At 62.5% G+C, this 24,416-nt stretch overlaps 1 protein-coding gene across 14 annotated transcripts; it reads right to left on the bottom strand.

Moving 5' to 3' along the window:
- Window positions 1-650: 650 nt before the first annotated feature.
- ELN (elastin) lies at window positions 651-23,749 on the bottom strand. Of its 14 annotated transcripts, none has more exons than XM_065852995.2 (35): window positions 23,557-23,748; window positions 16,926-16,979; window positions 16,484-16,510; window positions 16,285-16,317; window positions 15,022-15,066; window positions 14,349-14,441; window positions 13,860-13,955; window positions 13,707-13,772; window positions 13,574-13,621; window positions 12,460-12,531; window positions 12,218-12,244; window positions 11,938-12,009; window positions 8,903-8,944; window positions 8,392-8,460; window positions 8,068-8,112; window positions 7,811-7,930; window positions 7,661-7,723; window positions 6,696-6,845; window positions 6,555-6,602; window positions 5,850-6,008; window positions 5,700-5,768; window positions 5,386-5,547; window positions 5,234-5,293; window positions 4,371-4,544; window positions 4,115-4,168; window positions 3,814-3,957; window positions 3,602-3,649; window positions 3,175-3,216; window positions 2,688-2,732; window positions 2,231-2,272; window positions 2,097-2,123; window positions 1,793-1,834; window positions 1,543-1,572; window positions 1,367-1,417; window positions 651-1,267 (listed from the first exon to the last, which is right to left on the bottom strand). In XM_065852995.2, exons 1-35 carry the CDS (start codon window positions 23,636-23,638, stop codon window positions 1,218-1,220), a joined length of 2,451 nt encoding a protein of 816 aa, XP_065709067.1. In that variant the 5' UTR covers window positions 23,639-23,748; the 3' UTR covers window positions 651-1,217. The 14 variants fall into 14 exon arrangements, with proteins under 14 accessions (XP_065709067.1, XP_065709069.1, XP_065709068.1 ...); XM_065852997.2 differs by having other exon boundaries at window positions 2,231-2,257; XM_065852996.2 differs by having other exon boundaries at window positions 8,918-8,944.
- Between the last annotated feature and the right edge of the window lie 667 nt (window positions 23,750-24,416).

Genomic DNA, 24,416 nt, shown 5'->3' with positions numbered 1-24,416 from the left:
GTCTCCACCATCCCTTGAAGTGTTGTAGAGATGTCCCCCTCAACCTCCAGGCTGTCAACACGGGACAGGGCATGGACATCCCACTAGGTTCTTAGGCTGTCACTGAGGGACAGGACACGGACATCACCACCATCCCATGATATGTCACCATGGGGCAGTGCACGGATGTCCCCCTGAGCCCCCAGGTTGTCACAATGGGGCAGCGCACAAACATGTCCCTCGTCCACTGGGCTGTCACCAAGGGCAGGGCATGGACATCCCCTTTGGTCCTCAAGATGTCACTGTGGGTCAGGGTACAGACAACTCCCTGCAACCCCAGGCTGTCACCATGGGACAGGTCTTTGCTGGGTCCTTGGGCTGTCACTGTGGGATAGGACATGGACCTCCCCATCATTCCCTGCTCTGTCACCATGACACAGAACATGGATGTCCCCCTCATTCCTGAGGCTGTCACTGTGGGACAGGACATGGGCATCCCCCTGAGCCACCCCCTGTGTCCCAGGGCTGTGACTGCACAGTGGGGCACACAGCACCCCCAGACCAAGGACGCAGCATGTCCCCAGGCTTGGGCAGAGCCACGGCCACATGACACAAGTAGTGCCACCCATCACCACCACGGGGAGGGACAGGGACACAGGACAGAGCCAGAGTCCTTTAAAAACTTGTCCTTTATTAATCTGTCGGAAGCGAGTCCCTCTGCACAGGGCATCCCACCCAGTTATAGCAAAGTGAGTAACATGAAGGGACTGAGCCCCTCCCGCCCACAGCCCCCCCGGGCCGGGGGGAGCGTGGCGACCGGTGAGGGACCCCAAGGCGACGGGGACATCCCCCCTACGCAGCCCCCGCCGCCAGGACCCCCTTCCCTCCCTCCTTCCAATGTCGGGTGCCCCTCATCCTGACCCTCCCCCCCGACGGGGTCAGCTCTGGCGCTGGGGGGGGGCTGACACCCCAAGACCCTCCCCCAAATCCCGCAGGGAGCGATAGCACCAAGGGGGACGGCTGCTCCCCGCAGTTTATTCCGCACTCCCCGCGGGCCGGAGGGGCTGGTGGGGGGAACGGTCCCTCCTGGGAATGTGGGCCTGGGGATGGCCCCGGCGTGGGGGGGACGGTCCGGGGTTTTTGGGGAGGGGGGGGATGTCTCAGCTTTGCTTGGGATTTACATTCTGGACCATGCAGTAGCACCAAAGTTCATGAGGTCATCGATGACTGGCGGACGGTTACTTCCGCTTCCTCCCACAGTACTTCCCTTGTGCGCAGCCCACGCCGCCTGGGGGGTACACAGGGTGAGCTCCCCCTGCACCCCCCGATCCCCAGGGGGTGTCTGGGAGCAGGGCAGGGGGTGCAGGGGCCACCCAGCAGCACTCACCTCTAAAGCCCAGGGCACCCAGGGCTCCTCCGAAGGTCTTGGGGGGCTTCCCTGGAGGGGGGTGGGGGAGAAAGGCAGGGTGAGCAGGACCCCAGTTCCACTTGGCTGCTGTGTGCAGGGGGGTTATGCACCTCCACACACCCCAAAAATGCCCCACTCAGTGGGGGGACACTCACCACCGAATCCCAGCTGGCCAGCGACCCCACCTGAAAGAAGAGCAGAGCCCTCAGCACCCACCGGCACGCAGCGGCACCCACGTTGCTCTGCGCCACACCCTCTCTGAGCACCCCCTGGCTCAGCGCAGTCCCCTGGGACCCCCGCAGGCTATGACCGTTTCCCCATGCTCCGTGGGCTGTGCGTGGCCCCGCGAGCCAGCCCGACACTGAGATGTGCCCCGGGTGAATGCCAAGGAGCTGGGGACGGTACCTGGAAATATCGGTGACACGCCAAAGCCCGGAACTCCAACCCCTGGGAAAAAAGCAGCAGCTGGTGACAGCCTGTGACAGCAGTGCCACCCCAGCCCTGGCTGGGGACACCCTGGCTCACTGCAGGGACAGGAGCTGCTGCAATAGCCCCTGTCCCCGCCACGGCACCCGCCTGGCTTCGGGGTGCTCTCCTGTGCAGTGACGTGCCAAGCAGCGGACGGCAGCGGGATGGGGACAGCCAGTGAGTTCAAGCATGGTGGGGTTGGGGACACGTTCCCACCCCAGCCCCAAACTGTGGCACTCACCTGGCTGCAGCCCCCCAATGCCAAAACCTGCAGGATGGGAGAGCCCTGGTGAGGGTGGCGATGGGGACAGGGATGGGGACAGGGATGGGGTCACCTCTCCAGCCCCCCTGGCCGGAGCAGCCCCTGTTCCTCACCTGGCTTGGGAGGTTTCCCAGCAGCTCCTGGAAACAAGGCTCCTGTGTCAGAGAGGGGGGTCAATGCAACCCCCCCCCCCCAGCCCAGGCTTGCTACTCGCTGGGCTGTGCTGGACCCCACTACAAACCCAGAGGGTCCCCAGGCAGGAACCTGCATCTCTACACGTTTGGGACATGGTACAGTACTGTCCCCTGTCCCCATGCCATGGGTGACACTGGTATCACAACCCTGGGTACCTGCTTAGCGATGGGCATCCCTTCCCAATTGCACCCTGGGAGCAGGGTGGGTGACAGACACAAGCTGGGGCACAGGGCACGGTTACAATATGGGGTGGGATAGAGAGGGGACAAAAGTGACCTAAATCCCCTTTATTTTTCATCATGCTGCCAGCACTGCCGCTCCACTGCCTGCATCCCCGCCCTGGGGAGCCCCCGTGCCAGGGGCAGCATCACTCACCAGCACCGAGCCCACCAACTCCAAGGCCACCGACTCCAAGGCCACCTACGACAGGGACCCTGGGTGAGCACCAGTGGGGATGGGCAGTGGAGCAGCATCTGATCCACTCCTCACCCACCATCACATGTGCCAGTCTGTCCTTGAGCAGCCCCCACATTCCCCATGCCCTGGGAGAACATCCCTCTGCCCACATTCCTCTGGGGGAGCATCCCTCTGAGTGAGCATCCCTGTGCACACATCCCTCTGGGGGAGCATCCCTCTGAGTGAGCATCCCTCTGGGTGAGCATCCCTGTGCACACATCCCTCTGGGTGAGCATCCCTGTGCACACATCCCTCTGGGTGAGCATCCCTGTGCACACATCCCTCTGGGTGAGCATCCCTGTGCACACATCCCTCTGGGTGAACATCCCTGTGCACACATCCCTCTGGGTGAACATCCCTCTGCCCACACACCCCTTCTGCCTTCTCAGCTCCTGCCAGCACCTACCTGGGATGCCACCGACTCCTGGGACTCCAACCCCGGGAACACCTGCCAGAGAGAGACCATTAACCTGTGTTCCTCCCTCAGCCTGGTACCCCCAACTCAGGGCACCCCCAGCTGGTGCTCAACCTGCAGGGATGGCGCTGACATGCATCATGGGTGTCCCCAGCACCCATCTGACAGCACCCATAGCAAGTGGACCCAGAGAGGGCTCACACCCTGCCTGAGACATTGCTGCAGGGGAGCAAGCTCAGGTGGCACTTGGCACCCATGGGTGACAGCATGCCACCTCCCACACTTGGGCCACGCTCTGCTAGGGCACCACGGGGCATGCAGGGGAAACAAAGTGAGGCCAGTAGCCTGATGGCCACAGGAGGAGGGTGCCCAGTGATGGTCCAAGGTGGAGCTGGGGCAGGGTGCCAGAGATACGTACCGAATTTGGGAGGTTTAGCACCAGGTTGAACCCCTACTTGGGGGATGCCTGCAAAGTGAATAAGGGCACCATGGTAAGGACAGTCACCATGCACCTCTCCCACATGCCACCATCCTCCATCCCGCCTGCATCGCCCCTATCATGTGGCTCGGTGGCTTTTAGCATGCCTGGCCACCGCTGTCCCCAAGCAGGGGGTGTGACGAAGCACGTACCTGCCCCGGGGAGGATGCCAGTACCGGGTACCCCCACACCTGGCACCAATCCAGGCACGGCGCCAACGCCGGGTGTCACTCCTGGCACTCCTGGCACTCCGGGGACACCAGGAACTGCACCTGGCACCCCTCCAACCCCAGCACCTGTGGAGAAAGGGAGTGAGGCAGTGTGGGGGTGACCCCGTGTGACCCCCATACTCCTGTGGCTGGCATGGGGTACCCACCCTGAAGCCCCCCAGCTGCCACTGGACAAGTCTGTGCTCACAGGGACACCCCAGATGCCCAGCCTGGGTTGACTCACCGAATTTGGCTGCTTTTGCTGCTGCTTTTGCTGCTGCGGCTGGAGCTCCCACTCCTGAGCAGAGACAGCAAGAATGGGGTCAGTGTCCCTGGGGGGTCCTCTCCAGCAGTGCCCATCCCTCCCGCCTTGTTGTCATTCCCCAAGGGATGACCATGAGTTGATGGAGACCACAACTGTCCTCCTCATGCCTATTCTGCCCCAGACCTGCCCCTGCACCAGCCAAGCTACCATCACCATCCACCTTCCTCTTCCTCACCTGGGACACCAACACCAGGGACCACTCCAGGAGCCAGGCCACCCACACCAGGAGCCAGGCCACCCACACCGGGAGCCAGGCCACCCACACCGGGAGCCAGGCCACCCACGCCGGGAGCTAGACCGCCTATGCCAGGAGCCAGGCCACCCACGCCAGGAGCCAGGCCACCCACTCCTGCAAGAAGAGAGAGAAGGATTGGGGCTTCAGCTCAGGAAGGGAGGTGATGGAAGGAGCCGGCTGAGAGGGCAGAGCAATCTGGGGTGGGCAGATGGATGGTGGGGTGGATGGATGGTGGGACGGATGAGTGAATGGTGGGGTGGATGGATTCTGGGATAGATGGGTGGGATGGCTGGCTGGATGTGGAACGGACAGGTAGGTGTTGGAGTGGATGGATAGATGGGAAGCGGATGGATGGTAGGATGGACGGATGGAAGTGCGGATGGAAGGAAGGATGGATGGATGGATGGATGGATGGAGGTGTGGATGGAAGGATGGATGGTAGAATGGATGGATGGATGGATGGATGGATGGATGGATGGATGGAAGGAAGGATGGATGGAAGGAAGGATGGATGGTAGAATGGATGGATGGATGGATGGATGGATGGATGGATGGATGGATGGAAGGATGGATGGTAGAATGGATGGATGGACGGATGGATGCATGGGTGGATGGATGGGTGGATGGAAGTGTGGATAGTAAGGCAAGCCCTGAGCCCACGTACATCGCTGTGGAGAGCTCATCCCTCAGCCCGACCCACATGGACTCTGCGCAGTGCCCGGCCTCAGCCCCAGTGAAGGGAGCAGCCTGGGATGGGGAGGTGGCAGCACACAGAGGGTAACCCCGGGGACACCCTGGCTTACCATACTTGGCTGCTTTGGCAGCTGCTTTGGCAGCAGCAGCAGCTGCTGGAGCTCCAACTCCTGGGGAAGAGGAGAACCGTGAGGGTCAGCGATGGTTCATGGTGTCCCCATGGCTCAGGGACAACCTGAGCATCCCTTAGAGACCGTCTCACCTGGTACAACTCCGGGCACCAGACCAGGCACACCGACACCAGGCACACCAACTCCAGGCACGCCGACACCAGGCACGCCGACACCGGGCACGCCGACACCGGGGACACCGACACCGGGCACGCCGACACCGGGCACACCAACACCGGGCACACGCCCTGCTCCTGCAGAGAGGTTCTGGGATGCAGCCGGGCAGGCAGGTTCTGTAGGCAGGTGTCCCACACCCTCCCCACCACCCACAGTGCTGGGGTCCCCCCACCCTGCCCCTTTGCAAACGTCCCCGCTCCCTGCCAGGGGAAGGATGCTGGTGACTCACCGAATGCTGCGGCTTTCGCTGCAGCCTTCGCTGCGGCTGCCGCAGCTGCCGCGCCATCTGGGACACCCACTGTGGGGATAGAAACAGGACAGTCAGGGGACCAGCAAGGCCAGCACCACCCCATTGGTACACACCAGCCCATCTGCTCACCTCCAACACCGGGCACCACGCCAGGCACACCAGGCACACCAGGCACACCGGGCACACCGGCTACACCAGGGACACCAGGAACACCGGGAACACCGGGAACACCAGGAACGCCAGGAACACCAGGAACACCAGCAATGCCAGGAACGCCGACGCCAGCTCCTGCAGGTAACGAGTGGGGAAAAGTTAGATCTTGTTGCAGCAGCAGTTGAAAGGTGGGACCTCATCACAGGTCTGCTCTCGCCGTCATGCCGTGATGAGGAAAGCACCCCACCACCTCATCCCATGCACCACGGTGCAAGGGACAGACGGGTCCTTTGTCTCCCAGGAGGCCCCAGTGAGGATGGCAAATCTGCTGTTGTAAAAGAGAGGCTGGGAAGTCACCAGCACAAGGGACTGTAATGATCCTTATCATGACGGGGCAGCCTGGGCCAGGCTCTGGCACCTCCCAGCAAAGAAGTTTCTGCTCATGTTCACATGGAGCCTCCTGTGTTTCAGTCTGTGCCCATTGCCCCTTACCCTGGCGCTGGGTACCACTAAACAGAGTCCATCTCCTGACACCCACCCTGGATGCTTCCCCATAATGATCCATTAGGAGAGATCCCCAGGGGATACCCGCCTGCCTGGGGACACCCTGGGTGCCAGGGGTGGGGAGGGTCAGCAGGGGTCCCCAGGGAGCTGCTGGGGAGCCCCTTGCACAGCACATACCGTACTTAGCTGCCTTTGCTGCCGCCGCTGCTGAGGGCGTCACGACTCCTGGGGAAAAGGGAGAGAGGGACCTTCAGCCACCAGACGCTGCAGCCCCCAGCAGAGCTGGGTGGTGGGGATGGGGCTCCTAGGAACAGTCACCTGCCACCCCGGGGACACCTCCGACACCGGGCACCAAGCCGGGGACAGCACCAACGCCGGGGACAGCGCCAACGCCGGGGACAGCGCCAACGCCAGGCACAACACCGGGGACACCTGGGACACCGCCGACCCCGGGCACCACTCCTGGAGCTGGAGAGAAGAAGAACACCTTGTGCCACTGGTGGGGCATGTTCTCCTCCAGCATCATGGGAGGTTCCAGGGCACCTGGTACGGAGGTGGGCTCTCCACACCTCCCAAACCTGCTCAGGGGGCCGGGACTGCACCCAGGTGGGGGATTCCCAGCTCCCTGCACCCAACATGAGTATCTGGAGCCCACCCGGCAATCCAGGAGCTTGGAGACCGCTGAGGTCCCCCAAGGCCGTGGCTGTAAATCCCAGATGCTCCTGGGCCTGATGTGTTTGCTTTTCTCCCGAAAAACAACTCATGAGAGGAGCAGCAAACACACAATCTGCATCACAGAGGTCATCCCTCCACTAACAAATGTCAGCTCATTACAGGCACTGTCTCCCTGGACTCCCTGTCAGAGCCCAGGACAATGAAACCTCCTCTGATGGAGGATCCGCTGGTAACAGGGACACACAGCCCTGCTCCAGGCTGCTGCACCATGGGGTAGCTCACGAACCTTCCAGCTACTGCCAAAAAAGCTGCTTTTTGCAAACCAGGCATTGCTACGCCCAAACCCCACAGGTGGGTTAAGCTCCTCTGCAGCCCTGGGGTGGTTTCCCACTTTCCTCTGGTCAAAGCTCCTGGTTCAGCAGATTGGAATCACCTCATCCTGAGCAAGACGGGGCTGGGAGAGCACCCCAGGAGATGGGGCAAGGGGTGGTGGGGCAGGTGGTGAAGCCACGCAGCCCCTGGCACTGGTGCCTGGCTCTGATGCACCCCAAGAGTGAGCCCAGCCCTGCAGGCAGCTGCCGTACCCACCGAGGCAGCAGGGGACTCACCGAGGGCTCCTGCCTTCGCCGCTGCCTTTGCCGCCGCTGCTGCCGCTGCTGCCGGTCCTCCAACTGCCAGGGGAGGGGTACGGAGTCAGGGGAGTGGGACAACGGGAGGGGACCGTCCCCAAGCCCCAGAGTTGAACCCCGTGGCCTCACCTCCGACTCCTGGGACAACGCCGACACCAGGTACCACTCCTGGGACAACGCCGGGTACCGCTCCTGGGGCAACGCCGACACCGGGTACCACTCCTCCGACTCCCGGGAGGACGCCGGCTCCTGGCGCAGGGGAGAAGGGGATGGTCAGCTCTGGGATGCAGGGGCACAACCAGCAATCCCCCAGCACAAGAGAGAGGGACGGAGCAGCTGCACACTGGGGAGGTGGGTGATGGACATGCCCGCAGAGTGCGACTCACCATATTTCGCTGCTGCTTTCGCTGCTGCTGCCTGTGCTCCGACTCCTGGGGAAGGACATGGGTAGCCGCTGAGGTCCCGAGACCATTTCCACCTCAGCTCGCCCATCCCACAGGGACCCTGGGGGACCAGCCCCTCCTGTCACCAATCCCCCTCCTTTGGGAGGTGATGCACCCCTCCAGGCTGTCCTGAGGGTGACACCGACACCCTGGGGCCACCAGACAGCCAGGCAGTGCCGAACACTCCATCCAAAGTGAGCGGGGTGCCTGGTCCCCTCGCTGTGCCCATGCCAGTCCCCACTCTGGGGCTGCTGGAAGGGAGCATACCTGTCCCAGTGGGGTACCCTGCCTTCCCTGCCGCCCCGATGCCAGCTCCAATCCCGCCGGGCCCGAAGCCTGCAATCACAAACAGAATGGCAAAGCCGGGTCAGGCGCTGGCCCTGGGACAGGGGATGAGGCAGATGGAGCAGCTCTTCCAGCCCAAATGTCGAGGGATGTGGAGGTGATGCTGGAGCACCCCCCTGGGTTGAGATGCCAGTTTGAGCACCCCTGTCTGTAGCTGGCCGCAGCTCAGGACGTGTCCTAGCAGAGAGCCAGCCGTGCCGTGGCATGCCTGCAGGTTAACGGTACCGGGATGCTAGGAGCGCCGGGTTGCTCCCAGCCGGGTCCATGGGCATCCTGGCAGGGCAAAGCACGGGTCCCCCGAGTGACCACCTCGCCCTGGAAGCGGGATGCCCCTCACACCGCCCCGGGGGTTGGTGGCCATGAGACCACAGCAGCAGCAGCCGGCAGAGCTGTGAGGAGCTACAACCGCGGAGCGAGGGCTACAAGCACTCACCGTTGGGCAGCTTACCAGTGCTGTAAGGCAATCCATAGCCACCTGGAGAGGAGAGAAGGTGGCGGGTTAGCGCCTGGCTGCCGGTGGCCGTGCCCCCTCTGCCCCACGGTGTAGCCCCTCTCTGCCCGACGGCTCTGCAGGACCAGCCCTCGGGATCAGAAATCCTCCAAGATACAACCCCCCGTAATGGAGCCAGGCCATGAGTTGCTCCCCTTCATCACCTTGGAAGTAGCGGCTCCAAAAAGAGCCACCCACTCTCAGCCCCACGCTGAGGGCTGTGGCACCTGAAGCTGGTTTTGCAGGAACTTCTTGTGACCCTGCTTCGGTGGGGGGTCCCCCGTGAGCCCTGCGGCGAGAGCTGTACCCAGCTGGCTGCACCATGGCCGGCTCCAAATGAAAGGTTTTAATTGGAATCAGGGTTTGGGAGCCTCTGCTGAAACGTGACCTCATTAGGGGGTCGGCGCAAAGGGATGAGGAAGGATTACGAGCGGGAACATTGCGGCCGGGGAAATATCTCCTTGCAAAAGAGTAGGATCCCACCGCTGGGGACGGCGCGGGGACGCCTGTGACTCGGCAGGGACGGTGTGTTTGGGAGCTGGCAGCGCCGAGCTGCCATCGCTGCTGGCAGAAGGCCTGAGGAGGGGTGATGGGATGCCACATCCCCATGGGGACACCTCGAGTTGCAAGTCACACACCAAGCCCTCCTGCTGGCAGGGGTTGCGGGCAGGGTGGGGATGCAGCTCCCTGCAGCCAGGACGGGATTGCTCATGGTAAAACATCTCCCTGAGAGTAGGACATCGTCCCCTCCCGCCAGCAACATGTGGGGACCAGATTTCCCTCCACCCTGCCAGGCTGTTCCATCATGTCCCGCACCAGCGTGGCGTTGATGGAAGGCAGAGGCTTTCCAGGCTGAGGTGGCCTTGATCTGTACCAGGTGTCCCCCCACCCTGGGGACTCCCCTTGCCCGTCCTGGGGCAACTCATCAGCGTCTCGCTCTCCCCAAAGCTGCAGAACGATCCAGTGCTGGATGAGACCCGTGGAGGTGACTCCACAGGCCGAAAGTCCAAGCCCTTGGGTTTCTGAGGGTTTTGCCAGGTCCAAGCGCAGCTCCACACCACCCTCCAAGCCAGGGGCTGAGCACAACCATCCTGAGCCAGTGCAGGGATGCCACCAACACTGCTGGGCTGCCACCATCACTGCTGGAATGCCACCAGCAGTACCGGGGGGTCTCAAGGATGATGGTCACACTGGCTGGCATAGAAAAGGCTTTGCATAGAGCGATGCCACCACATCACAGCCAGGCACTGGGGAGCAGTCATCCTCCCTACGGCATGGAGCGGGACCCCGATTTCAGCCACAGCTTCAGGCTGAGCCCGTGGTGACGGGGTGGCCTATGGTCACCTCCTAATTAGGGACAGCACAGAGCAGGAACTGGCTGTGGAGTTTAGAGCAAATCACCTAAAAAGCAGACTTTCCATTGAAAATGTTATTTTCCCCACTGTCCCCTTGTCTCTTCTCAACCCAAACCTGCTGCAATGGGGAAACAGTTCAGGGGATATGGGGATGTGTGGGAGACCCTGAGTCTGTCTGCAGCTTCAAACCGACAGCTTTGCCAGCCAGCCCAGCATTTCCCTGAGCCCTCAGAGGTGACGAACTAGCATCCCTCTGCACCCTGGGAAGGATTGGGGTGCCAGGCAGCACCCACAGCTGAAACCACAGCTGGGGACACCACCACTGTCCCCCTGGTTCCCACAAGAGGCGCGATGCACTGACAAGGTTCCCTGGCCAAGGGGACGAGTGTCCTCCCCTGATTTACTTAATGAAGACTCCCCAAAAAGTGGGTCAGTCGGAGGTGAAGTCCTGTCCGGGCTGCGGGCCACGGTGGGGCCGCTGCGGGATGGAGGCAGGCACAGCTGTGCCGGTGTCGGCGGTTTGCTCTCCGCACCGGGCACCCCATGAAAGGCGGCGAGGGGCCGGGCTGCGGCTGGGACGCCAGACGGTATCCGATGGCAGCAGGGCCGGGTCGCCCTAACGAGCGTAACTCTGTTTCCGCGGGAGGAAGCCGGCGCGGGCCAAGTATTTCTGCCGCCGTTTGCGGTGATGGGCCCCGGCGGGGGAAACTGGTGGAGCTGCCAGGGCTGGCGCCCGTGCCGGGATGGGCTCTGCTCCCCGGGGCTGGGCGCCCTCCACCGAGACTTTCCTGCCTGTAGCAACTTGGGAAAATGCCTGTGGATCTACTTATGTCCCAGCACTCCAGGGCTGCAGGTCCCTGGCTGGATTTGGCCACTGTCCTCCTCAGGAATGCTCTTGGGACCAGCAAACCAGCAGTGTGGCCCTTGGAGGGCACAGCACCTAGTGCTGGCTACCCGGCACTGCCCATTGTGCCACTGTCCCTGCGTGTGGCTGGTGACAGGCAGAGATGGCACCCAGCACAGGGATGGGGGATGGAGGTCCCTGGAGCAGCTCAGCTGGGGAAAGGGGTGCTGAGCACCTCCAGGCTTCCCTGGGCTAGGCAGGCAATGGGGAGGGAGAGCTGACTAGAGCTCCATCCCCACCGCCTGCCTGCTGTTGGTGGCCTTGGCTAGAGCTCCCTGAGCTGGGACATTTGGTCCAGGTGACTGCCCAGCACAACCCCAGGGGCCACAGGAGGCAGACGGTCCCTGCAAAAGCCATACCTCGTGCCAAGAGGAGCCAGCAGGGACAGGCTGGGGTGGCCCAGCCTAAAGCACATCCCCAGAACCTGCTCTTTCCTACCTTGCAACAGCCGGAGAGAGGCACAGCATCGTCCTCATGGGCTGGGGCCAACACCAGCAGCAGCGACCAGGCAGCTGTGTGTGGGGCTGCGATGGGCAGGGCTGCTGCTGGACTCACCCACCCTGTGTTCTTTCCTCTGTCTTGCTGTCCCAGGGCCAGCACCGGCACCGCCAGGTCCAGGGGACCCGAGGACACGGCACCTCAGCCCTGGGGAACGGCGGGTCCTTCTGACACTGCTGGGGGGTCCTTGACCCCCAGCCCCGCTGGCTGTGGCAGCTTACCTGGGAGCTTAGGAGCTTTGATGGGATACCCCAGAGGGACACCGGGCTGCTGACCTCCAAAACCTCCCAGTCCTGCAAAGCCAACAGCAGACTCTCACCTGGAGCCCGCATTCAGGCTGCCACAAATCCTTACGAGAGGGGAGCGCCCTGGGACACCCCAGGAGAGGAGAGCGGGTGGCTTGGGAAGCCCTGGAGCATCTTCTGGCACAGGAAGACCATGGCTGTGATGAACAGGCTTGGGAAGGAAGAGTAGGATGAGCGAGAGAGATGGGACACTCACCAGGGATTCCTGCGAAGGCTCCTGCTCCTAGATAGAAACACAAAGGCACCCGTGTGAGCCTCAGGGCTGGTCCTTGAGGTCCAAACTAGCCTGTGTGGGCTTAGCCAGTGATCGGCTTCACTTGCCCACACGCCTTGTGGGGCTGTGAACCCCAAAGGATGGGCTGGAGCCAGCCACAGCAGGATGGGGACACCCTGGACCCGCCCTCCAGCCCAGTGTCCCTGGGGACTGAGGGGACCTACCTGGACCTTTGGGCTTGACTCCAGCACCTGTGGGTACCCCGGGCAGCACGCCTACGCCAGGGAATCGGACACCTGCAGCACAGACCAGGGGCCAGGTGAGCATGTTGGCATCATGGCATTGCCAGTACCTGAGACCCCTGCACCCAGCTCCCAAATCGTCGCCACTGATCTCTGGCTCAACAGTAATCCCTGTGCCCTTGGACAGGGTCCCCTCATCCCCCTGGGGCTTGCTGGGACCCCCCTGTGCCAGCGTCCCCATGCAGAGCTGATGGGGAAGGGTTTGCTCCAGCCCGGGGTGCCTGCGCCTGCAGGGCATGTGGCACCCACAAGTGGGTCCCACTCGTGACAGCAAAGCACCAGCCAACGCCACGGTCCAGCCAAGCCTAGGCATTGCTCTCTGTGCCAGTGATGCTTTGTGCAAGCTGGGGCTCTTTGGGGAGCAGGAGGGGTGTCCTGTCCACTGAGTCCTGTCCCTCCAGAGGCAACAGGCAGCGCTTTGGCCTTGCAGTCATTTGGGTTGGGTTTCTGGTGATGTTTTGGGGGGGTTATTTTTTTTCCCCTTTTGCAAGTGTCTTTCATTATAACTCACGCGTTTTCAGACATGGAAAAGACATTCCTGACCAGCAACACACTTCTCCTTCTGACAATGTCGAAACATCTTGTTTTCACAAGTTTTCCTCCCCCAAATTGCTTTGCAGTGAGGAATTCCTTCCCCCCCCCCTCACCTCCTCCCCCTCCTTCCCACGCCGCCTTTGGCTGGGCAAGCCGGCCCTGCCGTGGTCCGTGCCAGCTCCTCTCCCGGCACTGATGCCGCCTGCTCCCGCCGAGCTTGGCACAAGACCCCCAGAGACACTGGGTCGCCCCCCCGCCTTTGGCACAGTGGAAATGTCGCTATGGCCCCAGCAAAAAAGGGTTTGGAAACTGCAGGCAGCAGCAATGGAGCAGGCAGGGAGCCGGGAAGCAGGCAGCACATGGCTGCAGGCAGCCTTCTGCAGGACAGGCAGGGGAGGTGGGGTAACACCCAGGGGGCAGCTGGCCACAAGGCTATCGACACAAACCGGGGTGCTGCTGGCAGGATGGGGACCCACTTGGATATTGGGGAGCCTCAGCTCACCTGCGCCAGGGAGGACACCGCCCGGGAAAGCTCCAGGAATCCCAGCACCTGCAGGGTGAGAGAAAGGTAGGGAGGAGCAACCGGCCAAAACCGTTCCCTGTCCCAGCCCCCTGCTTCGGAGCCACACACCCACCTGGTATTTTGGGGGGTTTCGCTGCTGCACCAACCCCGGGTTGCACTGCACCTGGTACCACAGCACCTGTGGGCAGCAGAGACCCCTGAGCCCCGCACACCAGCTCCTGCCCACCCCGGCTGAGCTATGCTGAGGACAAGGGCTATTTCCTACCTGTAGGAACCCCAAGGCCACCAGGAACACCAAGTCCACCAGGAACACCAAGTGCACCAGGAACACCAAGTCCACCCACGCCACCAATACCAGCACCTGGGGGCATTGGGAAGAGGAGTGGACCAGTATGAGGTGGCACTGCTGGGCTGCGGGTTGCCAGAGAGGTGCCAAAGAAGGGACAACCTCAGGACAGCTCTTGGGGGGTGAAGGGACACCCCAAAGCAGCATCAGGGATGGGTGTCCCAGACCTGGGCACTTGGGCTTGACCAGCAGCCCTTTCTCAGCACACCAAGATGTAGCAGAATCCCTCTGCATTGGTGAGGATCCCCATGAGAGCAGGTCCAGGGGGAAAGCTCTAACCCAGGCACCCAGGGGACACTGGGTGTCCCTGGCAGCTGCCCAAGCCCTGGCATTGCCTTGACCAGCATTGCTGCCCAGCCCAGCATCACCACCTGGCCCAGCTTGCCACCAGACGCCCTTGGCACTCACCAGCTTTTGCAGCAGCTTTAAGCGCAGCGGCGGAGGGAGCACCAGGGAAGACGCCGCCGGGGAAGGCGCCTCCAGGAAAGAGACCCGCAGCACCTGCGAGGAGGAGAACGACCAGTGTGAGCATCCCCAAAAAGCAGCCAGTGAGGAGGTGTCCTGCCCTCTATGCCAGCTGCAGGGTGTGGGGAGCCGTGGGGGCTGCGCGGGGTGCTGGCATTAGGCTGGGCAAGGCAACGGTTAGCGGGTGCTGAGCTGTCCTGCACTGGCTTCTCCTGCATCCCCCCCAAATACCTGCTCCCACCCACATCCCACCAGTCACATCCCAGGCCACCCAGCGGTGTCACTGGCTGCTGCACATGCCGGGGTGCCCCGCAGCTCTGGGCAGGCTGGCTGGGCCACACGTGGACACCATCCCCCTGCTACAGACCCCGTGGGGACACCCTGTCCCTCCTGGCCTATCACTGCATGGGGTCACCCAGATGTGGTTGATGTAATGATGTTGGGGGACCACAGGGCTGCCCGTTGGTGGCTGCCAGTCCCTCGGCTCTGGGAGGGGTGTCCACCCCAGATGGGACCCACCGGGCAGGTTACAGAGAGCACCCGACGGTGACAAGCCACATGCTGTCCCCAAGGTGGGTGTCTGGGGACACGGCCCTGGGGACAGTCCGAGGCTCACCTGGCTGCAGGCCAAGTGGGCCCAGTCCCCCGAGGCCTCCGACCCCTGGAAAAAAAAGTGGGGTGAGGTGGGGAGGGACGGCCAGGGCCAGAAGAACATCAGCATCCTATTTGTTCCACCCCAGTGGGACAGGAGTGTCCTCCAGGGACAGGTGACAGATATGACTGCCAGCATCCAGGTCCCCCATTCCGTCCCCTTTTTGCCTCGCCTGCCCCCAACCCCACCAGGCCACGAGGGGACGGAGCCGAAATGTTTATGGCTGAGGAATGAGTCCCTTCGGCTTGGGCCAGCGCTGCCTTCCAACATCTGGGGCTAATCAGCCCTTGCTCCCTCCAGGCGCAAATTCCAGTGCCGTTGGCTCAGGGTGCGGACGCTGCTCCGGCTGGGCCTTCGCGGCCGCGCCGCGTTTGGTTTTAATTACGCCGAAATAAAGGGCCTTGTTTTTCTTTCCACGAGTTGAAATCTGAGTAAACGGAGGTTGCTGGCCCCCGCCTCGGGCTGGTGCTCCCGCCATGCAGACGGGCCGGTTTGGGGGGCTGGGGGTGCAGTGTGCCCCTGCCCCTGGGCACAGCGGGTACCCTGGGGTGGGAGGCGAGGGGAGAGGACTTACATCAACCCTATAGGGTCTCCACCTGAAAGAGCATCTCCCCTGGGAGGGATGCCCAGTGGGCATTCGGCATCTCCATAGGCACCAAATTTGACCCATGCCTGGCCAGTCCCTACTGCCTCAGCATCCTCCCAGCCGTGCCCATCACCATGTCCCAGGCTCGGTGCCTCCTCCTGCCAGCACCTCATCTCACTCCTGGTGATTTCTCCTGTCATCCCCTCATTTCTAAGCCAATGTGGGCTGCAGGATTCTCAGCAAAAGCTGCTCAGCTGCGGACATGGGCGGGCGCGAGTGCTGCCAGCTGCCCATGGGCACCGGTTCCTGGCAGTACCCGGCTTTGCATCATCCCTAGGAGCTTTGCCACAGGTTTGCAGGCAGCAAGCACCCCAAAAAGGTGGCCGGTAGGGGCTGGAGGGGACAGGGCAGTGTGCCGAAGCAGGGGATGGATGGAAGGCTCCCTTGCAGGCTCGGCAGAGGGTTAGCGCGGCGGGACAGTGCAGGAAGCGCCGGCTGCTGCGTGCCTTGGCCATGGGGGTGCCCAGGGTGAGGGTTTCCCCTCAGCCACATGGGAGAAACACGAGGACAACGGGGTCAGGATATGTCCTGGCTCCTGGTGCAGCCAGGGAGGATTTGAGAACCAAGGAAAGGTTTCTTACCTGGTTTGGGAGGTTTTCCTGCAGCCCCGAGTCCTAGGGCAGAGCGAATGGAGAGGGGTCAGAGCCATCCTGCCCCTGAGCATCCCCCGAGGGGCTGATGCCATGCAAGACGGGACCAGCCTCATGGCAAATCCCCTGCCCACCACAGGGCAGCTCTGCCGGGGGTGCTGCCTGCTCCCCATCCCGGCACAGCACTCACCTGCTCCCAAACCACCGAGTCCAGCACCTGCGAGCAATGGCACAGCTTTAGCACACATCCCTGTGAGATCCCACCCCCCATGCCAGGCTCCCAGGGGTCCGTGGGGAGAAAAGAGGGTCACGATGTCCCCAGGCTTTTGGGTGAAGCACTGGAGACAGGCTGTGACCTCTGAGCGTCTCCTGTGCTCGGTGCTGGGCAGGGTGGAGGTGCCAGCACTAGGCTAGTGACCCCCAGCATGAGCCTGGCGCTGTAACCCAGTCCTGTCCCCATGTCATGGGGCTGACACTGGGGCTGACTGGCCAGGTAGGGCGTTCTCATGTCCCCTGGTCCCAGCTGGCAGGTGCCCAGCCCTCCATGCTGAGCTGAGGGGTACCCAGGGACACTCCAGACACCTGCAAGCAGGATGATGCTCCTCCCCCCTCCACTGCCCAGACCACCTCACCTGGGAAAAAACCTGCTCCTGGGACCCCCCCTCCCGGGATAGCACCAGGGACCCCTGCAAGAGAAGAGACACCCATTAAAATCCCCCCAAGGATCCAAGTGTGTCTGGTGGGTCCAGGCAGGGGGTGCACTTCCTGGGATGGGGAAATGCGGTGAGATGCAGAGTCCCAGAGCAAGGGCACAAGGGCAGGTCCCTGCCTTTCCTTGCATGCCTCAGTTTCCCCAGTGTGACAGTGGTGACAGGCCTTGGAGGTGCCCCAGTTGGGAGCTGGCGGGGTGCATCTATGCAGAGGTGTCAGCAGGACTTGGTCCTGCATGGGAAGGAGGGACACAGAGCTGGCATGGAGCAGGTCTGGCTGGTGACCAGCTCTGCTTCCCAAAAGCTGTCCCGTAGCACAGCCAGCACCATCTCCATCACCTCCAGCTTCATGTGGTGCTGGGGGGACGTGTCATGCACGGGGGGATGAGGCTGTTCCAGTTCATCCCTGCAGCCCACGCTGGTCCTGTGCCAATGCTGCCTGCCCTGCCTGCCCTGTCAGCTGGGAGAGCCAGCTCAGGACAGGCCAGCGGTGTTGGACTGGGTGGACAGTGCTGAGACCCCCAAAAACCACCTGCATCCCTCTGCCAAGCTGAGAAGCTAAGGGCCCAGGTCCCACCACTTTCCAGGGCATCTGGAGCTTGCGCTCAGACACCACAGCAACGTGTTTTGGCTAATTTGGACCATGACAAAGGTCTGTGTCCTACAGGTCACCAGGCCACCATGCCCTGGGTGACCCTTCCTGCCCCATTAGGGGTTGGCAGGTGGGTTGGTGGCACAAGGAGGTGGCAATGCAGAGGGACGCTCCACTTTTGGCTGGAGTGTATTTTTGGCACTGGGAGGGGGATTGCTGTGGGATTTGCAGGATGGCTGCCAGGGAGGCTGGCAGGACGATTTGGGGGTTGCTGGTGACAAGCACAGGGTCAGCACCCCCCGTGGCCCCTGCACCCTCCTCCCTGCCTGAGCTGGGCAGAGGGGCTGGAGCTCAGGGTGGATGGGCCCTGGGGACTCTGCGGTGGCACGGATGAGACCTGAGGACCTGCTGCGCTGCTCCGAGGCAGCAGTGGCCTCCCCAGCACCCTGGCTAGGATGGGGGGACCTTGCACCCCCAGGACCTGGGTGCTCCTGGCACCCCTTGGCAACACCACTGCAGGCTGGGCAGGGTGGGCAGGTGACAGGCAGGTGACAGGCAGGTGACAGAGATGGCAGACTGCAAGGGGGTCACATTGTGCTGTACATGTCCATCTCAGATATGGTGCAAACTCTGGGGGTTCCCCTCACTGTGCCACATAGCCACCCCACTTCCCCCCCTCCAACAGCTTTTGCTACAACATGGCAGGGACAAGAGTGTCCCCTGGGCCCTGCTCAGGTGTGTCCCCCACCACCCAGGGCACCTGGGATGGACCCTGAGCCTGGCCACACAGGGAGACGGGGCACAGGGACACGCACCCGTGTCAGGACACGCACACGTGCAGTATGGGTGTCAGGCTGTGCGTGGGGACACACACCACAAACCCACTGGGATGCGCACACAGGATCTTTGCCAGGACCTGTCACACAGCCCCCACATTCCCCAGCGATGCCAAAGAGGGGGGCGCAGCTCTGCGCACCCAAAACCACAAGGGGCCAGGGGCTGAATCCAGCCCTGGAGCAGCTGACGTCCCTCGGAGCGCAGGGCACACGCGCCTGGTCATCGCTCCAGCCGGGCGGCTCACCCCTGCGGCACGGCACAGCCCGGCAGCCGGCCAGGCCTGTACGGAGCAGCTCCTTTTCCCGGCACATTCCCCCACCCACCTCCCCCAGCTTGGAAAAACAAATCCCAACTTCTTGCCTGTTTCCAAACAAACTCCGAGTGTCCACACATCGCCTGTCCTCCCCCACCCACTGCTGCTGGGACCCAGAGCTGGCGGGATGGCCACGGTCCGGGGACCCTCACCCGGTCACTGCCCACGGCCAGCGACTGTCCCCCTCCCCAAGTGGGAAGGTCCCTGCTGTGCTCACCCCCTCGCAGTGTCTGTGGCCTCTGCCTCCATGGCCAGGCAAGGTCTCTGGTGCTGGGGTGATGCTGGGCAGCCCTGGGGACCCAGACTGAGGTGTGCCCCCAAGACAGAGACCCCTGGGGGAGCCGGGAGGGGGTGGGGTGGGTCACAGACTTCTTGGGGTGCGTGAGGACCCCCAGAAAACTCCAGGTGACACCTGCCCATGGCCATGGCTGCCAGACTCAGCCCTTCATCGGTGTTACCCTCTTGGGTGCTACAGATCCTGGCAGGGGGGTCCCATTGCTGTGTTGCTGTCACTGTCCCCTCCCCAGGCATCTCCCAGGCACCACCCCAGTGCCGATGTGCTGTGCTCATCCCAGTGTCTGCACCTTTTGGAGGATTACAGAGGCTGTGGCGGTCCAGATCAGGAGGTGGAAGGGGGTCAGCAAGCCCTGATAGAAGCCTGGGTGGCCAGGGGGGCAGCAGGATGGCCGGCAGTGGGATGGCCAGGGTTTGGGGGGCAGTGGGATGGCCGGGGTTTGGGGAGCCAAGGTTATTTCTCAGGTGCATGGCAGCAGGCTGCTCTTCACTCTCTGCTCTCCCTGCCCAGCTCTGATGCCAAAAGTGGCCAGTTCTGTGCTTTTCTTGAAGCTCTTTTACAAGCTGCCTTGGCACTGGCAGAGCTGGGCTTGTCCTGGGCTGGGGGGCAGTGCCAGTGAAGGGGCTGCCAGGAGACACAGGGGCCTCTGACCTACTCGGCTCTCGAGCCACGGATGAACCTTGAGCAGCGAAACTCCCTCCGGCATCACCAGTCCCACCCATGGGCTGCACCAGCGGCTGGGGTGTTGACAGCAGCCCCACGTGCTTGGCACCAGCTACACCGGGGGCTCCCCGAGGCCACACCGGGATATGATAATCACTCTCCAGATGGTCTTCGCCCTTCCCCAGCTCGAGGTCTGCTCCCCAGCATGGCATGTCTCCCTTTGACCTATCCATTGCTCATTCCCTTGGCATACTGGGGAAGGGGAAACTGAGGCACCAGCCTCCCAGCGCTGAAGGAGCATTGTGCTGCCTCTGCCCCTGGTCAGAGCCTGCTGGGACTCTGGGAAGGGGGAGTTTCTCATGTTTCTCAGCTTGTTTTCTGGGCTCTAAACCTGCAGAGCACGGGGCTGCCCCCAGCACCCCAGCACCCACCCCAGCGCTGTTTTATTAAGTCAGGGGCAGGAGAATTTGCATCCACATGTGCAGCCCCAGCTGCAGCAGGGGCTGGAGGGGCACAGGGTCTGGGATGGAGCCTTATTTATAGGAAGTGGATTTTTTCTTCCGTATCTCCATGCCATAGATCACTATTTGCAATATCTGCACGTTCCCATCACTTGCACTATTTTGGATTGACCACTGTTTGTATCATCTGCACCATTTCTACCTGCACGGCTGCTTGCAGCTTTCTTTACAAGCCAGAAATACAGATGCTTCCTCTATTCAAAAGCTAATTTTCCCCTCCTTTCAAGGCTGAGACTGGGATCCACGCAGGACACGAGCTCACACCCTCGCTGGCCAAACCTCTGCCCTCATGGGCAACCGCTCCCGGCGGAGGCTCAGCACGAAACCGCCGGAGATATTTCCCTTCTTCCCTCACGCTGCTGTTTTCTTTTTTCTTGGGAGAATCAGTTTGGAAAACACGCAGTCTCCAAGCAACTTTGAAGCCGTGTTGCATCCCAGCCGGAGCTCGCTGGTAGCGGTTCGGGGAAGCAGGGGGGGCTGCTGTCGGAGCCTGGCTCCTCTCCAGCCCCCCCGGAGGCTTCGGCTTTCATCTCTGAGCGCTGGCGAACAAGCTGCACCCTACAAGTTGTTTGGGGAGGGAGCAGCCCCAACAGGTTGGTGCCTTGGGGACATGTCCTCCTGGGGGGAGGAGATGCCATCCCAGCCCTACAACTGGCATTACCAGCCCTGGAGGCACCTTGGGGACTCTGGGTGTCATTGGAGGGTCCCCATGGTGCCCAGGCTGGGATGCCAGCACTGCCGGTGCCGGCCTCTCTGCATCCAACCTGTGGTCCCAGAGCCTGCAGGCCTGGGATACGCCAAGGTCCCTCTTGTCCCCTGGGGGTTTCAATCCCTGGGGGTCCCCTGTGCTCTGCCATGGGAAACACTGAGGGATGGATGGATGGATGGATGGATGGATGGATGGATGGATGGATGGAAGCACCGAAGGATGAATGGAAACTGAGGGATGGATGCCCCACTCCAAACAATGGGACACGCTGCACTTGTCTCATTTTAGGGGAACTTGGCACCTTTTAGGGGAACACACAGCACGGTCCTCATGCAGCAGCCTGGATCTGGCCATGCATGACCCCACAGTGCCCAGGACAACTCTGCTCCCACAGGGGGTGTGGAGCAGGCAGGGCTGATCCTGACCCACTGCTGAGAGCTTCCCAAGTACCTCCAGCTGCTGCAAGCCTGGGTCACTGTGCTGAGGGGGACAGTCTACGTGTTCAAGGGGGCTCTCTCCCTACCCCCCTGACCCTGGGATCTCTCAAAGGTCCCTTTCCTGCCAGGCTGTTGGAGCTGCAGCAGCAGCGGATGCTGGAGAATGCTGCCCTGAGCCCCCTCCAGGTGGGTGCACCCCACAGCACTCTCACATGTCCCCCACCCTGTGCCACTGGCCATGCCTCTGTTCCAGCTCAGTCCGCGAGGGCTGGCAGGGCATGGCTGAGCCTGCCCAGTGTCACCTGCGCACCAGGCTGCTGAGACATTGATCACTTCTCCATGGGGAAGTGTTCCTGGGTGTCCCCATCAGCGCTGGGACCATCTCCAGGGCCACCTCCTCTGTGGGTTGCTTCCCCAACCAGTGAACACCCCTGGAGACTGATCAAGGACAGGAGCGGGGCCAACAGCCCCAAACTGCTCAGAAGCCTCTGTAGGAGCTCAGCCCGGGGCCAAAGTCCTCCCGAGGCTGTCCCAGCAGGGGAGCAAAGCCACCATGGTTCAGCAAGGCAGCGCGGAGCATCACTGCCAGGGACAAGTAGCACCCAGGACTGAGCTGCATCCCATCAGGGATGGCACCTTGACCCTACGCTGCAGCTCCCCAGGATCAGGCAAAGTCAAGCTCAGCTTTACAGGCAGCTGCCTGGCTTGGCAGTGCACCAGGGTCACCATGCCTGTGCAGCTGGGGACAGACCAGCCCATGGTCACGGTTCCCAGAGCCAAGTGCACCGGGTCAGAGCAGGGAGCTGCAGGGCACTGGCTGGTGACGCTGTGGGCTGCGGAGAGCAAGGGGTGGCCCAGCCTGCAGCTGCCCGGTGCCACCCGCAGCCCTGGCACTGCGCTCCCCTGCCCACGGCATCCTGCCCTCTGCCTCCCTCTGCTCCCCGCCCCTCTGTGGCCGAGACACCCTACACGATGGCTCTGGCACCAACCCCGTCACTGACGCTGGCTCTGCCCATCGCACACTCTCCATGGCACAACTCGGGGTGACCTGCACCTGGCTCTCTGGAGGTGGCTGTTCCATCCTGCTGTTCCCACCTCACACAGCTTTGTGCAGTTCAGCCGTTGCAGCAGACTGTAAATCTGTGCTCTCTCCCCCGCTTTGAGTGTGATCTTGGCCCGACCATGAGACGCGAGCCATCCCGTGGGCAGGCACCTGCTGTGCCGGCTGCTCCAGCTTTGTCACACAGTGCCGTGGGACATGCACCATGGGATGTACACTGTGGGACATGCACCATGGGATGTACACTGTGGGACACAACATCGCTGCGCTGGCTTTTTCCTCCCCACCCCAGCAGCGGGTTTGCTGCACTTGGATGTGTATGTGCTGGGGGTGTCACGCAGCCCCTGCCACTGCCCAGCCAGGGACCCGTCAGCAAGCTGTGCTGTGCGCTTGGGGATGGACCCAATGCTGGTGACACAAGTGCAAGGAGGACCGTGCCGGGGCCACCCCAGGCAGCCTGAGCCTGTGATTTGGGCGGGTTGAGCTGCTCGGCTGTGTCGGGCCACACGTTGCGCAGCGGTTCGCACACAGTGGCTGTGGGATGCAGGCACACGTACCCCGCTGTCCCTCCAGTTCACCCACCATCACATCGTGGGGTGATGGGTGCCAGGTCCCCCAGTCCCTTGCAATTGCGATCCCTGTGGGAGCTCAGCAGCCACCCCCCACTGCCCTGCCCTGTGCCCTGCCTGCATGTCCCCAAGCCTTGTGTGCCCCCAAGGCTCCTGTGTCCCCCAGCCTCAGGTGTCCCGGAGCCTCTCCCCAGGACGCAGTACCTTGCACCCCCCACTTGACAAGTGCTTCGCACAGCAGTGCCATTCCTGGACTGCCCTGTGTCACCCCCTTCAGCGACATCCTGCCCCACCCGGGCATGGCACATGACACCTGCCAGGCTGGGGAGGCAAAGAGCCCTCCAGGGAGGTGACACCCGGGGGTGCTGCCCTCCCACCCTGGGGATGTCCCCAAGGCAGCGCAAGGGGCTGCTCGTCCTTTGTCGGAGCAGGCGTGGGGCTGCCCGGGGGATGTTGGGGGGCATCAGCAGAGCCCCGGTACCAGTGCAGGGTCCCTGCGGAGCCAGGGAGAAGCGCTGGCTGGGGAGAAGGGGAAAGAGCCTTTTTTCTTTCCTTACCTCCTTGCTGAGAAGCCGGGAGGATGGAGAAGAGGAGGAGGAGGACTCCGGGAAGGAGGGGTGCAGCTGCCTGCCTTGCCATCTCTTGAAGCAATGCCCCCGTGCTCCCGCAGGCTGTGTGTTTTATCCCAGAGCTGCTTAATTGTTGCTTCCAAGGATGCGAGGGGAAGGGGGGGTTGGAAGGAGGGAGGGGAAAAGGGGGGAGAGAGGCACAGGACACGACGTCATGAGGAAAGGGCAAACACACACGAGCCTCTCCAGCCGATTGGGCTGCTTGCTTATTTTTTTCATTTTTTTTTTTTCCCCTTTTCCTTTTTTTTTTTTTTTAATTCCTCTGCCTCGCTCCTCTCTCCAATGCGGGGGCTCCTCTGCCAAAAAAGCTGGAAGGGGGGAGCTGCCAAGGCAGCCTGCGGGGCGGGGGGGAGGCAGCGGAGGGACTGCGGCCACCCCCACGGGGCACCACGTCGCTGGGTGGCACCGGGGGATTTGGTGGCACCGGAGGGGTCTCGCGTTCCGGGTGGTAGCGGGCACGTGGGGAGGGAGGTGAAGGCTGGGTGAGGGGTTTGGGGGTGCAAGCGGGGTGCGGAGCGAGAAGCCGGGGGGTGCTGCGGGTACCGGGGGGGGACCCGGCCCGGGGCACCCCCGGCGGTGACCGGTAGGTGGCGGGCGCGGGGTGTCCGGCCGCCGGCGGGATCCTGAAACCCGCCGGCTTTGCAGAAAAATGTCCTGCTTGCAGCCGGCAGCGGTGCCTCCTCCGGCCCCAGGGTGTCCTGGGGACACGCAGAGCCCGGCCCGCGCTGGCCGTGGCTGGGGATGGTCACCGTGTCCCCAGCCGCCTCCAGAGTCCCGTGCGGGGGGAT

The sequence above is a fragment of the Patagioenas fasciata genome, chromosome 19 (assembly GCF_037038585.1).
Source record: "Patagioenas fasciata isolate bPatFas1 chromosome 19, bPatFas1.hap1, whole genome shotgun sequence".
Classification (NCBI taxonomy): domain Eukaryota; kingdom Metazoa; phylum Chordata; class Aves; order Columbiformes; family Columbidae; genus Patagioenas; species Patagioenas fasciata.
Note: the sequence above shows the minus strand (reverse complement) of the source record. Positions and strands in the feature narration are given on the sequence as shown.

Bases quoted from the DNA above. Each gene is read 5' to 3' on its own strand.
- ELN (XM_065852995.2), bottom strand. From the start codon at position 23,638: ATGGCAAGGCAGGCAGCTGCACCCCTCCTTCCCGGAGTCCTCCTCCTC. The intron at 8,945-11,937 runs GTAAGCTGCCAC...TCTCCTCTCCAG, and splicing joins CAAAGCTCCTAAGCTCCCAG to GTGGCTATGGATTGCCTTAC. The intron at 3,650-3,813 runs GTACGTGCTTCG...TTCACTTTGCAG, and splicing joins TGGCATCCTCCCCGGGGCAG to GCATCCCCCAAGTAGGGGTT.